Below are 14308 nucleotides of genomic sequence, written 5' to 3'. Positions count from 1 at the left end.
AACCCCAATTCACCGTATTCACCAGCTGGCCAATTACTTCAAAGTTACGAGGAAATACTGCCGGCCGTTTCTAGTGCTCGAGCCCGCGCTCCGCCCGGGTTCTTATGCAATGCTGGCGTTTCCAGTAAGTGACTCTCCGTACGTGGTCTGGAGCGTAGTTGGAAGATTAGTTGAAATTATAGTAATAGAAATATACATGGTTTCGGCTTACGGCACGCTTACTCCACGTGCACTAACCACGCGCGTCGGTTTGGGATCTAAAAAAAAACAAGCCTGCACTTCTTGCAGTAGTGCACACGAACACTCATTGGGCTAATCCCCGTCACTTGCTGGTGTAATGGTACTTCGAGCACACGGACCAACGAGGGTTTTTACAATAAGCACGTTTTTGTGCAATGAATTTATTGGAGTTGAAATTTTGGTTGAATAGTGAGATTGGGTGGAATCTGGACGAATAGAGTTCGTGTGTAGCAGATGTGTTTAAAAGGAGCTAAGCTCTGCTAAACAATCACATCGCTTTGATTGAGATTTGAATCTAGCAATGCTTCAGGAATGTGTGTTTGTGGGAACTGCGTTGGATATTCTTTATTGGGTAGATTTAATTAAAATATAAATTTAATGGTTGATCATCTCTTTCGTTTGTATAACAGTAGGCTGTAAAATAGTTCGGATGAGATGGGCGTCGGCAGCGAAAAGCAAATAAACACATTGGATTACATTTTTGCATTCATTCATTCACTTTTTTATGTAGGAATAGCACAGTCTTACAATGACGAGATATGGACGGGGTTATGGGAAAAATCTTGGACGTAAGCTTGGGGTTGGGTCGTCAGATCAAAGGAACTGAAATCGGAAATCGGAAAACGAGATATCTTGGCCGCTTGGACGTTGCTGCCTACTGGCCACCCTGCTCGAATCCACCCTTGCCAATGTTCTTGACGATGGCCTCGAATCCGTTCTTGCCATCGGCGTGGTACTTGACCACACGCATCGAACCGTCCGGCTCCTGGACGGTGTACTCGCCCTTCACCACATCACCGTCGCGCACCTCCCACTGGCTCTTGTGATCACCGGTGTGGTAGTCCTTAACTCCGTACTCGAACTTGTACTTCGGGTAGGCATAGTAGTCCTTACCCTCGTAACCGCCCTCGCTGCCACCGCCGATGCCACCACCGATGCCGCCCTCGAAGCCACCCTGCAATTTCAAAGAAAAACATGAAGATATTTTAAATAAATGGTCCCGTATTATCATTTAAGATAAGAATACATCGCAAAGAATACACACCTGTCCACCGCCGATACCACCGTAGTACTTGTACGGGATGTGCTTAACCTCACTGACGAATCCGTGATGCTCGTAGGCAAGGGCAACACCGACCAGCGCCAACGATACAAGAACAATTTTCTGCATTTTGATGGGTTTTGGTTTTGTTTGAACTGTTCAGCTGCTACTCGAAGGAACTGCTGCTAGTAGTGGAAGCGACTGCTGTGAGCTGAGTGATACATTCTAGCTGATGCGGTTGGGTTTTTATACGCGCTCGAGCTTCGGGGTTTGTTTTTGCCCACGCCCTTGTGAGCCTTGTTCGTCCTAGTGGTCAGGCTCTTGAGAAAGACGCTAAACCTCAACCGTCCGAACGGATGTGTCTATTACGCTTGGGCTTCGTGTTGCTTTCTTCTTTCCGTTTGGCACGCGATTGTACTGTGGGTGGCTTCCAGTGTGTCTTCATTGCAGGTGCAACACCCACAGTATGGTGGGTGCGCTTAGGGAGGTTTTAATTCAAACAACAAGGTTCTACCAGGTGTGAAACGATTGCATACACTTAATGCACCAAAGCGTATTGAGCCGCACCCTAGCAATCCACAAGCTGCCGTTTGAAGAAGCTCTTGCTCACTGGACCGATATGACCGATGAGTTGATGTGTACGCGTGAAAGTAGCCCATTGGTGGGTGAAAAGATGTTAGGTTTGGTTATTGTTCGACCTTGCAAGGCCACTGTTTGGAATGTAAATCGGCTCGCTGGGCGTGCGATGTGTGGTTGATTGAATAAGCTAGTATAAATAGGCAAGAATTTGATCGAAGACAGTATCAGTTTCAGTTGAACATTCTTAAAGTGCAGTTCAATAGTAGAACAGCAAAAAACAGCAAACAAAATGTGCAAACTAGCGTTGGTTGTCCTGGCACTGGCTGGTGTTGCCCTGGCTTACGAGCATCACGGATTCGTCAGCGAAGTCAAACACATCCCGTACAAGTACTTCGGTGGTATCGGCGGTGGACAGGTATTTACGAGCGGGTGTGTTGAGGGCGAAAGGATTGGATTTGATGAAAACTTAATTTATTCTATAATCAGGAGGATGGTCTGGAAGGTGGCATCGGAGGTGGCAGCGAGGGCGGCTACGAGGGTAAGGACTACTATGCCTACCCGAAGTACAAGTTCGAGTACGGAGTTAAGGACTACCACACCGGTGATCACAAGAGCCAGTGGGAGGTGCGCGACGGTGATGTGGTGAAGGGCGAGTACACGCTGGATGAGCCGGACGGTTCGACTCGTATCGTGAAGTACCACGCCGACAGCAAGAACGGATTCGAGGCTGTCGTCAAGAACATTGGCAAGGGAGGACTGCAGCAGGAGGGTGGCTCGCTCGGCGGCGGCATCGAGGGCGGTATTGGTGGAGGATATGGAGGATACGGTCACGGCTACAGCTACAGCAAGCTGAAGAAATTCAACTAAACGATCCTAGTGGAGTGGTTGGGATGAAGTGTCAACCGGAGCAAGTGTTATGTACATAAAATAAATATTGCAAGCAAGAATACTTCTATTCTGTTCTATTGTACTATCTACAGCGGTTAGGGAAAAATCACGAAAGACGTTTGTTTTGTTGAAATCCTAAGCAGAATCGATGTTCTATTTCTGATTGGTAGTGATATATTCTTGTTTTGTGATGTATTTTTCACTAAGGCATGCTTGTTTTGACTTTTTCCAATCTTTTTTAAATGTGTACGTAAGCTGTTTGGAAAATCCTCAATCTGAAGATACGGTGTCTGGATTAAGTTCAACTTAAATGTGTTACAATTAAGTTTGGTTCAGAATCCTGCAGTTGGTGGAATAAGTTCACTCAAGTGATTCTGATAATTCCTGGTTAATTTACGTTTTAGGACTTTATTGTATTTGAGTTTTGAACCTTAGAAAGGCCCGTCGTAGGAAATGTCCAATGGGATACTTATTAATAAATTCTAAGCAACGAAAACATATCCAAATCTAAGAGAGATATGCCTTTGTCTAAAATAAGAATTGTCAAAGATTTTTATTCACAAAACTACTAATTCGTCAAATTCAAGTTTATAATGCTGTGTATGTCGGTAATTGGTTTTATTCCACATTGACTTTTATTGGAGTTTTTGACTGAAATTGTTGTTTGTTGGAACATCTTTTATGTGTACCTTTTCCATCAATTCCATCAACTCAACTAATTTTATCAACTTTACGATGGGTAGAGCTTAAGTACGGAAGATACAAAGCGTATGCCATCCTCATCGATGTCATCCAATGCTCAATTGCTGCTTGAAGGATGAAATCTATGACACTTTCTTCACGCCAGACATTAAGTCTAATTTAATTGGGATGTTTCACATTTTCTTTACAATCGCATCCCAAACCGAGCGGACCCTTCTGATGTGCTTTCTAGACAATTTAATACCTAGTCGTGTGTAAGAATGTTTTCCCTCAGTGTCGTCATCGCATGTGCTTGAGTAGACGTCTTTGAGCATGGATTTTAGAACGATGTCTTTTTGATGGGAAGTTGCTTTCCAACTTAAGCTGTCAGTCCGTTTAGTTTACTTTTACCGTAGAGCATGTGTTACGCCTGAGTTGAAGTGAATTAGCCAGCACATGTTAGTGATTCCTTTTTGCTCCCTAAATAGTGTCCCAAGCTTCTCAAGTTACACAGATCAATAACGAGCAAGTCGACCAAGTGTTCAATTTCAAAGAAACTGTATTATTTCATGTTGCTGCTTTTTTTTCCTGTACACAATCAATATCATTAGATCCTCATTTTCGCTAATACATTGGGCGACAATCGTTTTAGTTGAACTTCTTCAGCTTGCTATAGCTGTAGCCGTGACCATATCCTCCATATCCTCCGCCGATACCGCCCTCGATGCCGCCGCCGATCGAGCCACCCTCCTGCTGCAGTCCTCCCTTGCCAATGTTCTTGACGACAGCCTCGAATCCGTTCTTGCTGTCGGCGTGGTACTTCACGATACGAGTCGAACCGTCCGGCTCATCCAGCGTGTACTCGCCCTTCACAACATCTCCGTCGCGCACCTCCCACTGGCTCTTGTGATCACCGGTGTGGTAGTCCTTAACTCCGTACTCGAACTTGTACTTCGGGTAGGCATAGTAGTCCTTACCCTCGTAGCCGCCCTCGCTGCCACCGCCAATTCCGCCTCCGATGCCACCCTCAAATCCACCCTGTACCACCGAAAACAACAGAGAACAACTTTAGTCTTCAGAAATTCGAGTGCGCCAGCCATTGTTTTATCGGCTCTATTTATCTTACCTGTCCACCGCCAATGCTGCCGCCACCGAAGTACTTGTACGGGATGTGCTTAACCTCACTGACGAATCCGTGATGCTCGTAGGCTAGTGCAGCTCCCAGCAGGGCCAGCACGGCAAACGATAGCTTGAACATTTTGCGCTTAGGTGATTGGCTTTGCTGAAGTTGTTCTCCGAAGCGTTGTACACTGACTGGTTGCTGTTGAGTTTGCACTGGTTGGTTTATATACTAAAACACACGTTTGCTGTGCGTTGCCACTTCTTCGCGAGTAATCAGTACATTTTGGAAGAACGTTTTGCTTTTTCGATTTCTCCATCAACTCCGCGAAGCCGATAAGCACGAAAACCGACCAACTGTCACGAGGAAAGTCTAGCTGCGTGTTGAAGGTGCAGCTGCAACTTCTTAGCTAATCGAGCCCATCATCGAGGGGGTGGGGGGGGGGTTTGGTTGGTTTCTAGTGGCACGCGAAAGATCCACGGAATGGTTGGGACATCGCTAGGCGTTGCGGGTGTGTGCATAAATTAACAAAAAAAGGAAACCACTTTAAACAAAGCTCTACCATAGAATGCATGCACACGGTTCGCTATCGTAGGGCGTTGGGCTCGTTACAAATGACCCGCAAAAAAGTGTATCCAAACAAGAACGGTGTGTTTGAACAACCTATCCAAGGGTGCCTTCGGCTTTACATCGCACAGTGGCGAACCTAATGAATCGGGTGAAAATTTGTGATTGGGCGTGTACCGCCGACAAGCGGCGCACGCGGAAGCGCTCATCCGCGAAGAACCTTGGGCAAATCGATGGAGAAATTAGTGCTGCAGTTCTTGTTCAAAAGCGCGGCCCGTTGTTTTACGTATCCTCGGATATGTGCATACATTAAGATTGGATGTGTTTGCTTTGGAGAATGCCCTTCCCTCTACCCTCGGCATGCAAGTACCATTCCTGTGGAAGGGTTAAGTGGATAATTGTGGTATAAAAGGGATTCTAACGCCCAGTTCAAGCATCAGTCATCATCGCAGTCCTCTACCGCGGAGCAGCAATCCAAATCCTTGCAAATCTTTTAAAATGATTAAGTTTTCGGCAGCATTGGTGTTGGCACTTGTCGGTGTCTGTCTGGCGTACGAGCATCACGGGTTCGTGAGTGAGGTTAAGCACATCCCGTACAAGTACTACGGTGGTGAAATTGGTGGCGGCTTCGGTGGCGAAGAGGTGAGTTTTCTGGGAAAGATAGGTCGACTGTTTGCAGGAGTCTCGCGTACTATTGATGCATTGTTTGCTTACGTGTGTGTATAGAGCGGCATTGGAGGTGGCATCGGAGGTGGAATTGGCGGTGGCAGCGAGGGCGGCTTCGAGGGTAAGGACTACTATGCCTACCCGAAGTACAAGTTCGAGTACGGAGTTAAGGACTACCACACCGGTGATCACAAGAGCCAGTGGGAGGTGCGCGACGGTGATGTGGTGAAGGGCGAGTACACGCTGGATGAGCCGGACGGTTCGACCCGTATCGTGAAGTACCACGCCGACAGCAAGAACGGATTCGAGGCTATTGTCAAGAACATCGGCAAGGGAGGACTGCAGCAGGAGGGTGGCTCGATCGGTGGCGGCATCGAGGGCGGTATTGGTGGAGGTTATGGAGGATATGGTCACGGCTACAGCTACAGCAAGCTGAAGAAGTTCAACTGAAACGTCCCATCCTGCTTTACATACGAGATGCATCCGTCCGTTGTTTTCCCACGTACAAAATGGTTCCTAGCAAATAAAGCAATTGTCTGAGTATTCAAAATTTGCAACGAAAAAAGTTCAAGGTTAAGGCTGGGTAAATCGTAAGGTTTGGCGAATGGTGGGGTAGAGTTACACGGAGGGAACCAGTTGTGTTCGGTGGTTTGATTGAAATTGTTCGCCTGTGAAGCGTGGCGGAGAGATTTGGCAAAGTTGGCAACGCATGGTTGCACGCCGCCGCTTTCGGTTAGGTTCGAACCGTGCAAACTTTGGATTGTTATGTACTCGTTTAATTGGGTTGAGGAGAAGAGGTGTTGGAAATGTTGTAGAAGGTGAGCTTGGGTTGGGTGTATTTGGTGGTTATCGAGCTGATTCGCGCCTTCTGTCTTCCGAATTGGGCACATAAATTGCTATCATCGTTGGTTTGTTATGAATTGTTGTTGCATGGAAGAATTTGATAATTAGCGGCAGCATGAAAATCTAGTTTTTCTTCATTGTTTTTCTTGTAACCTAATGTTTCAATCAGTTTGACCTTGGTTTGATACACGTTTACTATTTGATGCACCAGACAGCTATTGAAAAAGGACAGTGTTTATCAATAATTATTAGTGATCCAGAATAGATTCGATCGCAGGACAAGTGATGTGCAAGATCACGACGTTTTCATTACACCACGCTAGCCACTCGTGAATGTATCGTTAATTAGTCTATTTATATCACAAATGCTGCTCGTTATATTTATGTTCTTAATAATCTCAATTGTATTTTTCAAAGATTAGCATGATGCTATGTTACAGCATATTTGTGTTGCAAAATTGTGCTTTAACCTTACCGGCGATATGCCCCACACACACACACACACACTCGGCCTTTTCTGTGCCGTATGCTAAAATCAACAAATCCCCCCCAATTGCACCTTTACGCTTGCGTGGTATTGCTGCTACGACTTATCATCACACATCGCTGCGAAAGCAGCAAAACTTCCACATTTGTTTCGTTTCCCGTTTCCATACGGTAAGTGAATCAAAACACCGTATTTCTGGTATTTCCGCCACGCGTCCTGCTTAAAGTATACACACACACACTCACACGCGCCGTACCCTTATCCCTTAACAACTCCCGTAGGGGCTTCCGATTCGCCCACATGTTCTGATTGCTGCCCCAAAATTCCACCACATTTGTAAATGTGTGTGTGTGCGCGCGCGCGCGCGTCCAGCACACACGCTTGGTGTATTTTGATAAACTTTCTTGCCTGCTCTCCACAACAGCTGGAAAAAGGTGATTTAGATTGGAGGTTAGCGAGGGAAGCTAGAAATTTTTGGACGGCAAGCGCCAGGCCGCGCCTCAACAAGACACCGGCGAACATCGTTTTCATATACTTTAACCTCATCCGCCGCCGGCTTCTTTGGCGGCAGGCAGAGCAGCGACAAGTGCAAACGAATAATACGCTCGTTCCTCCTCACTATGACAACTCTAATGTATGCGTAAATAAACAAACCCATCCAAAGACGGCGTACGGGGCTACGACCGAAAGGGGCTGTGTTTCTGTAGTGTTGGTTGGTTACTTTTGGCTTGTTGTTGCGACGAGGGGGTTAATTTTTGTTGTTGCAAAAGGGGTGGTGAGTTTCGCGTTCACTGCTGCGATGGAGGCGGCGGCGGCGGCCGCGGTGGCGGTGCACGTTTTATTTGCACTTCCATTTTTATTCCCCACACCAACACCGTCACATCTGGCGGTGTATTTGTTGGGGTGGTTGGGGGGGGGGCTGCTCGACTGCTCTATTTTTCTTACCGACGCTATCGAACGCACACGTACAAGCTGCGATCTTCTTATAATAGAATATGGTCTCGCAGATCGGGCGTTCTATTATTTTTTTTTGCTGCTGCTTGGTTTGTGGTACAAACACCAACAGACACACACACACGCACACATAATCGTATGCTGTACGTAGTGCGAAATGGTTCGTGTTGGCAAATTAATCGCGAGCACGATAGAAGGGAAACCAAGACGCTTGCACAAGACCATTCACGCCATGAAGCGCCCGCGATAAGTGTGTGCCGAAGGGAATGGAGGCGGTGTACGGTGTCGGGCGCGTATTGTTTGCTTTGCATTGCAAACGAGCAACGAATTTAGGAACAAGAAAAAAACTGTGACACATACATAGGGTTGAACTCCTTCGCTAGTTCCTTCTTTCTAATAGAGGTTGTCTGGTGCGTGTGGTCGCTGGAATGGCTTGGTTCCTACGTTTTTCAGACGTTGCCGGTCAGTTGTTCGAACGAGACGCCAAGCGAAGATGTCGGGTAATTCATTCCAACCTTGGAATCGATGGTTTTGCAGCTGTTTGCGTACGGCGGAGGGAGCAGTGTGGTCTCGAAAACTCTTTATTTTGCCCCATAATCCACAGTGAAAGTTGCCAAATTCACTGTAACCTTCCAACCATTTCAACAAACTGAAGGGGTATTATTTGACAAATTTTACCTTACCTTTTCTACTTACCGTTCCTTGCATAGGGCACAAGAATAATTTATGAAATCCCCTAAACTCCCTACTGGTCTTCGGACACGTTGAACAGTCCTGCAGGAATGCTTAGATTTTTGGAACTTCTTCAATTCCACACCGTTTCGGACGGACTAGAATTTATGGTGCCCCAAATGGAATCGATAAACATCTTGTTCTGATTGCTCTGTGTGTGTGTGTGTGCAACACACCACACACATGGAGAGGTAGGAAGAAAACAAGATGAATGTGATTCGGTGTAACACACTGCCACCGAGTTAAAGAAAGCTCCGCTCAAGACCTAAACACACGGCAAGGATGAAGGATCCTGGCAAGATCCTTCTCTGAACAGCGTACGCCTTTTTTCCTCCCCGTACACGACACGACTGATTACGTCATTATGGGAATTATGTCGACATCAATTTCTTGACAGCACATGGGTGTATGCAGTGAGTAGTTGAGTGTTTGCATTGCGCTCTCCATCTCCGTTCGATCGTCCACCGTATCGTCGTCAGCAATGGGGCAGGACGACGATACGACTTTGAGAGTGTGTGTGGTTTTTTTTTTATTATTTCAATGTTTTCCCGTTGTTTTGTATTGTTTCCATTCTGCAAAATGGCATGCAGCTCCATCGTGTATGTAGTCTGAATTTGATTTGAGTTCATCTTGTTGAAGCGAGCTCTCCATTTATATAGTCGCTTGATTGTCTTGTACTACCGGTGAAGAGTGGCCCGTTTTGAGCACGTGTACAACAATGCGGAGAATACAGCTCGTGCCAGGTAGGTGGAGTACTTGAAATGATTTGATTTTATCTTTATCATCAATTACACAAATGGACAGTTCGTTTTCCTGTCCAGCTGGAACTCAGTGTGTGATGGTAATGCAGGCTGTAGTAGAAGTAGTTAGAGGACTTTTCCTTACGCTCTTGGCATTTTACAACAAAAGCCAAGCGCACAAGGAAATGGTTAGCACCGGAACTATCAACAACACACCTAGAGTCGTGATTGGGAGGATTGGGGTTTGTTTACCACCCCAATTCGACTGGCCAGGAAATTAGCTTGGAGCGGAGAAAACAAGTAGGCGGACAGTGCCAGAAGGATATGGTACTGGTTTGCTGGCAAAAAGAAGTAAACAGTAAACTACCTTTTCATTCCATATTACTGCTCTTCAGTGGTACTGGAGCTGTTAAAGGTGGTTGGGTGGTTTTTAATTCAATCGCACTTTCAAGTGGCAGGAAACGAACCTCTAACCTCTTGTTAGGTGTAGCACACTCCCGCGGTAGAGCCGACAGGAAGCTGGAAACCAATTCAATTCAGCTGATGAGAGAGTCCTGTACCTCGATGTAGGGGCGCACAACTCCAAAACCCCCCCTACTTTCCAGCAACCACCGTGCCCATTTTACAGTGTCAATCCATGTCGGTGGGAAAGCGTTTTATCCCTCGGGGAAGCAAAAGGAAATCCACATCCAAGCACGAACTCGAACACTCGAACGGGTTTTGAGCGCAATGGCTGGTGCAATGTGTGTTGTCGCCCGTTGTCACTGCCAGCCAGCCACATAACTTCTCACTTTTAATCGAATCAATGTGTAATGTCACACTCACTCACAGGCGGGACCCCACCTTCCCACATGTGTGCAGTCACCGCTCCTGGCCTCAGGCATTGGAAGTCGAAGGTTTCGAGTTGGTGTTTTGTGGTTTCGTCTCATCTCCCTGTACATCGCGTGGGAGGGCTTGTGACGCGCTCGGGCGGTCCTATGTACCGCGGGTTGGGTTGTGTTTGCCCCCACAAGGAAACCGGAAAAGGGCAAAATTAGATTGCATTCTGTACCGTTTCGGAGAGCAGCAGCAGCAAACCGCGCGGCGACGTTCCGTTTCGCACGAGAATCGCTTCCGGGGCGTTAAAGCTCAGTCGAGAGACATTAGGCAAAGCTACAGGAGGAATATCCAAAATGGTAGATTTTCCAATGCTTTGAAAGCATTTTGATAGCAATTTCTAGTTAGCAAGCGATGGCGATGTAGAAAGTTTACCCTAACGTGTAATAAATGGCGTTTTTTGGGACTCTTTTCTACTCCACATCCTCGCGAAAAATGGACGAGAAAATTCTACTACAAACTAATTGTCACACTCGTTCAAATGCAATCCCATCTTGTCGACCTGCTCCGTCTTACCAAAACTGTGGCACGGGCAAAGTTGTGAAGAAGAAAAGTTGGAAAATTAAACACTATCATAGCGGTGACGCTGGGTGTTCTAGCTTCTCTTCGATGTGAAACTTTACAAAAATACAATTTAAAAAAAAAATAGCGCAGGGCCACACAATTTTCACGCGCAGATAAAACGAAACTCGAGTGAAGCATGCTCACGCTGCGAAACTTTTATCTTCCGCAAGTGCGCCCGGTAATGGGCGTTGAAGTGGTTTTGGGAACAATTTTCATCTGCCCCACTGCTGGCTTCACTGTGCCACGGTTGCGGTTTGCGTTGGTTTTATATTAGCAAGAAGTTGCTTTTTGTTCTTCAGCCTTCTTTGTGCATCTTTGTTTTATATTTGCTACTTTAAAGGGATAAGTGTTGTTGTGCGTCTTGTTACAATTTCTCAATATTATTGTATTGTGCTTAAAACGGGTTTCATCTCCTCAACCCATGATCCTTTACACATTTAAACTGACTAAGCGAGGATCGGACGTATGGTACTGTGGTAAAGACTTGGGCTTGCACACAACCCGTCTTGGGTTGGAATCTTGTCGGCGTCGAACGTTTTCATGTGTTGAAAATTATATTATGATGTTTCAGTTTGCTTTTACGTATAGGTTAAAGAGCATATGAATATACTCTTCCTGATGGAGTCTTGTAAAGTGTACCATTAGTTTAATGGACAAACAGAAGAAACTACGAACTATCCTCTATATTCCGATTGACATCTCTAGCAAGTGGATGGTTGTGTGTGGGTGTGCCGCCGCCGCCGGTATAAAGAAGGAAACCCTTGTTTTAAGCGCAAAGACAAGCCATGCATCATGGATTGCTCGCGTGAACGGGCGTGTGTGTGATTGCTGTGTGTCGACACAAGACGTTGGTATGTTATCATCAAGCGTGAGAGTTGGTGTATGTATGGGGGGGAGTGCAGCTTAAGTATATTTCCACCCACTATTATGTTGTTATCGGTGTCGGTGGTACCATTTTCAACGCCGTGCCGGCGCGACCTTACATGTGGGTGTGGTGCCGGCCGCCATCAGTACAGAGTTGTGGTTTATCTTACTTTTTTATTTACTTTTTTATCTTAAGCACGGTCAAGCCTTGCAATCTACTCATAGCCAAATAGTCAGCACGCGCTCGTGTGTTAGTGTTGCCTGCCCGCGGGTCGTTAGTGTTTAGCGTCGCCGCCGTGCCCCTGGTGGAACGCTAGTCCGCGGTACAAGATAAGACCCCCCCCGTACACCAAATCCTTTTCACGACTTCCGGTATTTGGTAGTACGGTGGCGCCATTGGAAAGCTCAAGGTGTGGGCAGCCAAGAAGAAGAGAGGTAACCATACATTAATGATACTTTTAGGGAGTTTGGTAGGTTCATTCATGACTGCTACATTTATTTTAATTTTGTTCCCAAACATCAATCATCAATACTGGTGCCATCCACGTGAGAGCAGCTAATACACCTGTAGTTGTGTGTGTGTTTGTGTGTGTGTGCCTATGTTTGTGGTAAACGTCATTGGAGGTTCTCATCGTCTGTGACAGCTGGTGGTGAGCAGCAGCACGGGTTGAAGCAAACTGTCAGATGCGTTCTCCCAATCGGTACCTCAGCAGACGCCACTCAGCGTGTCGCGTGTTGTGGGTGTGCGAGTACCACGGAAGCGCACTTGCTCGTGTGCATAGTTTTCCTCCTACTTACCCCCCCCTGTTTGTGTCTCACCATTCTTGTTGGTGTCTATCTCTCATTCTCTTTACCTTTTGATATGTATCTCACTCTCTGTAAAACGGTCATGTTCTTGCATATGTGCAACGTGCACGCAATTTCTTCTCTCTCTCGTATCAACAATCCTCTCTCTCTCTCACGGTTTCACGATTTCACCCCTACTCTCACGCGGAAAGTGGAATTAATTCCATTTGAACGCACACGCACACTGGTGCACGATTTTTCCTCATTTGGCTTGGAAGTTTGTTGGAATCAGCGTTCCAATGTCGACGATAGGGCCAACAAAAAAAAAGCAAACGACCACACTTGTGTGTGTTCGATGGAAATTGTGAGCTTACGCGATGTGTTGCGATTACAATTTCTGCAAGCAACTCTTCGCTGTGATACGCATGTATTGGTGGTTACCACCGTCACAGCTGCCACCAACACACCAAACCGAATCGATCCATGTTTTCTGGTGGAAAGCTGGGAAATGTGTTTCGCATCCGGAGTGAAACCGATTGTACACCCTTGGATGGCTTCCAGGTTCTCTCGCCATAAAAAATAATGCCTTCGTAGTGGTGTGTTGGAAAAATAATCAATAAACTGGGAAAAACCTGTCCAGCAGCTACTCACCGTCTTGCCGGCTCTCTGAGTTTTCCCCAATCTCTCTTTCTCTCCCAATCACTTTCTCTCTTTCTCTCACACAAACACACACACACACACATACACTATCTAACACACGGCAGTTTTGCGTGAAAATTGGCCGAAAAATCTACCGGCCGTCAGAAAGTGTCCCGATTCGGTTGCCGGTGGTGTAGTGTGTGCGTCGTTGTTATTTTCAAACGCCTTCCGCCCTCCCTTGTGCATCGTGTGTGTGTGTTTGTGTGTCTGCCCGTGTGTATGTGTATGTATGTGCAGCAGTTACCCCCTCACCATCATCCGTAAACGTTGTGCGGTTGTGTTTGCATCACAATTTACATGCACATTTGCTCACTATTGCTTCTCACAGTAGCTTGCGTTTGTGGGGAAGGTACACAGACACTTAGCCTATGTGACGCGGATGCTGTGACATTTCGGGTTTCTGGGTTCTGGAACGTTGGAGGGCGTTGTGGGGTTACTGCAGCTCACACTGTTGTCAATCGATACCGGCATTTCCGCCCATAAAATACACGCACACAGAAAGAGCAACTATCGGCTGGCATGATCGCTGTAGTTAATTGGGCGTTACAAGTGAATGCTGTCTTATCGTTATTGGTGGATACATTTTCGAAAAACTAAGTGTAAAACTAAGAATTCTTCTCCGCGAACCGTTGTACAACAATTTCAATTTGTCTGGAGCTACGGTTTGTGTGTATTGGAACGAAAGTTCGAGAAAGAGAAAAAAAAACAGAATACTGCAAACTGAGCCACGTGCACGTGAGTGAATGGTGTGTGAGTGTGGTATGTGGCACGGGCGCAGCAGCCATCTATCGTGCTTCTAACAGTGTATGAGCATGGGTGTGTGTTTGTGTGTGCATAGGAGACGACTGAGGGTGTGTGTGTGGGTTTAAGAGCAACGATGCGGTTTTGCACCTTCCTAACCGGCGTATTATTACTATTTTCCCAAAACGTTGTGGGTTTTGTGATTCTTGAAATAATAAACAATATTATTACTTAGAAAG

General features: G+C 46.3%; 5 protein-coding genes across 11 annotated transcripts in view; 3 read left to right on the top strand and 2 right to left on the bottom strand.

The window, feature by feature from the left end:
• The window catches only part of LOC120961640 (protein alan shepard), a 195496-nt gene that overhangs the window by 13247 nt on the left and 167941 nt on the right, over nucleotides 1-14308 (top strand). The window contains exon 1 of one of the 7 annotated variants that reach the window (XM_040385540.2): nucleotides 13427-13551. The exons of 4 other annotated variants lie outside the window; for them this stretch is intronic. The gene's annotated coding sequence lies outside the window, so the exon portion shown is untranslated. Of the gene's footprint in view, nucleotides 1-13426; nucleotides 13556-14308 lie in introns of those variants that run through there. 2 more of the 7 variants (XM_040385539.2, XM_040385541.2) reach the window with 2 other exon arrangements.
• Nucleotides 714-1520, bottom strand: LOC120961646 (adult-specific cuticular protein ACP-20-like). The gene is made up of 2 exons (XM_040385560.2): nucleotides 1286-1520; nucleotides 714-1195 (listed from the first exon to the last, which is right to left on the bottom strand). The coding sequence occupies exons 1-2, from the start codon at nucleotides 1409-1411 to the stop codon at nucleotides 896-898; spliced, it is 426 nt and encodes a 141-aa protein (XP_040241494.2). The 5' UTR covers nucleotides 1412-1520; the 3' UTR covers nucleotides 714-895.
• Nucleotides 2074-2810, top strand: LOC120961645 (adult-specific cuticular protein ACP-20-like). Its single transcript, XM_040385559.2, has 2 exons — nucleotides 2074-2276; nucleotides 2348-2810. Exons 1-2 carry the CDS (start codon nucleotides 2151-2153, stop codon nucleotides 2726-2728), a joined length of 507 nt encoding a protein of 168 aa, XP_040241493.2. The 5' UTR covers nucleotides 2074-2150; the 3' UTR covers nucleotides 2729-2810.
• LOC120961644 (cuticle protein 19-like) lies at nucleotides 3972-4767 on the bottom strand. Its single transcript, XM_040385558.2, has 2 exons — nucleotides 4557-4767; nucleotides 3972-4468 (listed from the first exon to the last, which is right to left on the bottom strand). Exons 1-2 carry the CDS (start codon nucleotides 4686-4688, stop codon nucleotides 4079-4081), a joined length of 522 nt encoding a protein of 173 aa, XP_040241492.2. The 5' UTR covers nucleotides 4689-4767; the 3' UTR covers nucleotides 3972-4078.
• Nucleotides 5538-6333, top strand: LOC120961642 (cuticle protein 19-like). Its single transcript, XM_040385557.2, has 2 exons — nucleotides 5538-5759; nucleotides 5844-6333. The coding sequence occupies exons 1-2, from the start codon at nucleotides 5616-5618 to the stop codon at nucleotides 6231-6233; spliced, it is 534 nt and encodes a 177-aa protein (XP_040241491.2). The 5' UTR covers nucleotides 5538-5615; the 3' UTR covers nucleotides 6234-6333.

The sequence above is a fragment of the Anopheles coluzzii genome, chromosome 2 (assembly GCF_943734685.1).
Source record: "Anopheles coluzzii chromosome 2, AcolN3, whole genome shotgun sequence".
Classification (NCBI taxonomy): domain Eukaryota; kingdom Metazoa; phylum Arthropoda; class Insecta; order Diptera; family Culicidae; genus Anopheles; species Anopheles coluzzii.
This window is presented reverse-complemented; position numbering and strand designations above follow the sequence as displayed.

Coding starts and splice junctions, on each gene's coding strand:
- LOC120961646 (XM_040385560.2), bottom strand. CDS start 1,411: ATGCAGAAAATTGTTCTTGTATCGTTGGCGCTGGTCGGTGTTGCCCTT. Junction 1,196..1,285: donor GTGGTATCGGCGGTGGACAG/GTGTGTATTCTT, acceptor TTGAAATTGCAG/GGTGGCTTCGAGGGCGGCAT.
- LOC120961645 (XM_040385559.2), top strand. CDS start 2,151: ATGTGCAAACTAGCGTTGGTTGTCCTGGCACTGGCTGGTGTTGCCCTG. Junction 2,277..2,347: donor GTGGTATCGGCGGTGGACAG/GTATTTACGAGC, acceptor TTCTATAATCAG/GAGGATGGTCTGGAAGGTGG.
- LOC120961644 (XM_040385558.2), bottom strand. CDS start 4,688: ATGTTCAAGCTATCGTTTGCCGTGCTGGCCCTGCTGGGAGCTGCACTA. Junction 4,469..4,556: donor GCAGCATTGGCGGTGGACAG/GTAAGATAAATA, acceptor TCGGTGGTACAG/GGTGGATTTGAGGGTGGCAT.
- LOC120961642 (XM_040385557.2), top strand. CDS start 5,616: ATGATTAAGTTTTCGGCAGCATTGGTGTTGGCACTTGTCGGTGTCTGT. Junction 5,760..5,843: donor GCGGCTTCGGTGGCGAAGAG/GTGAGTTTTCTG, acceptor GTGTGTGTATAG/AGCGGCATTGGAGGTGGCAT.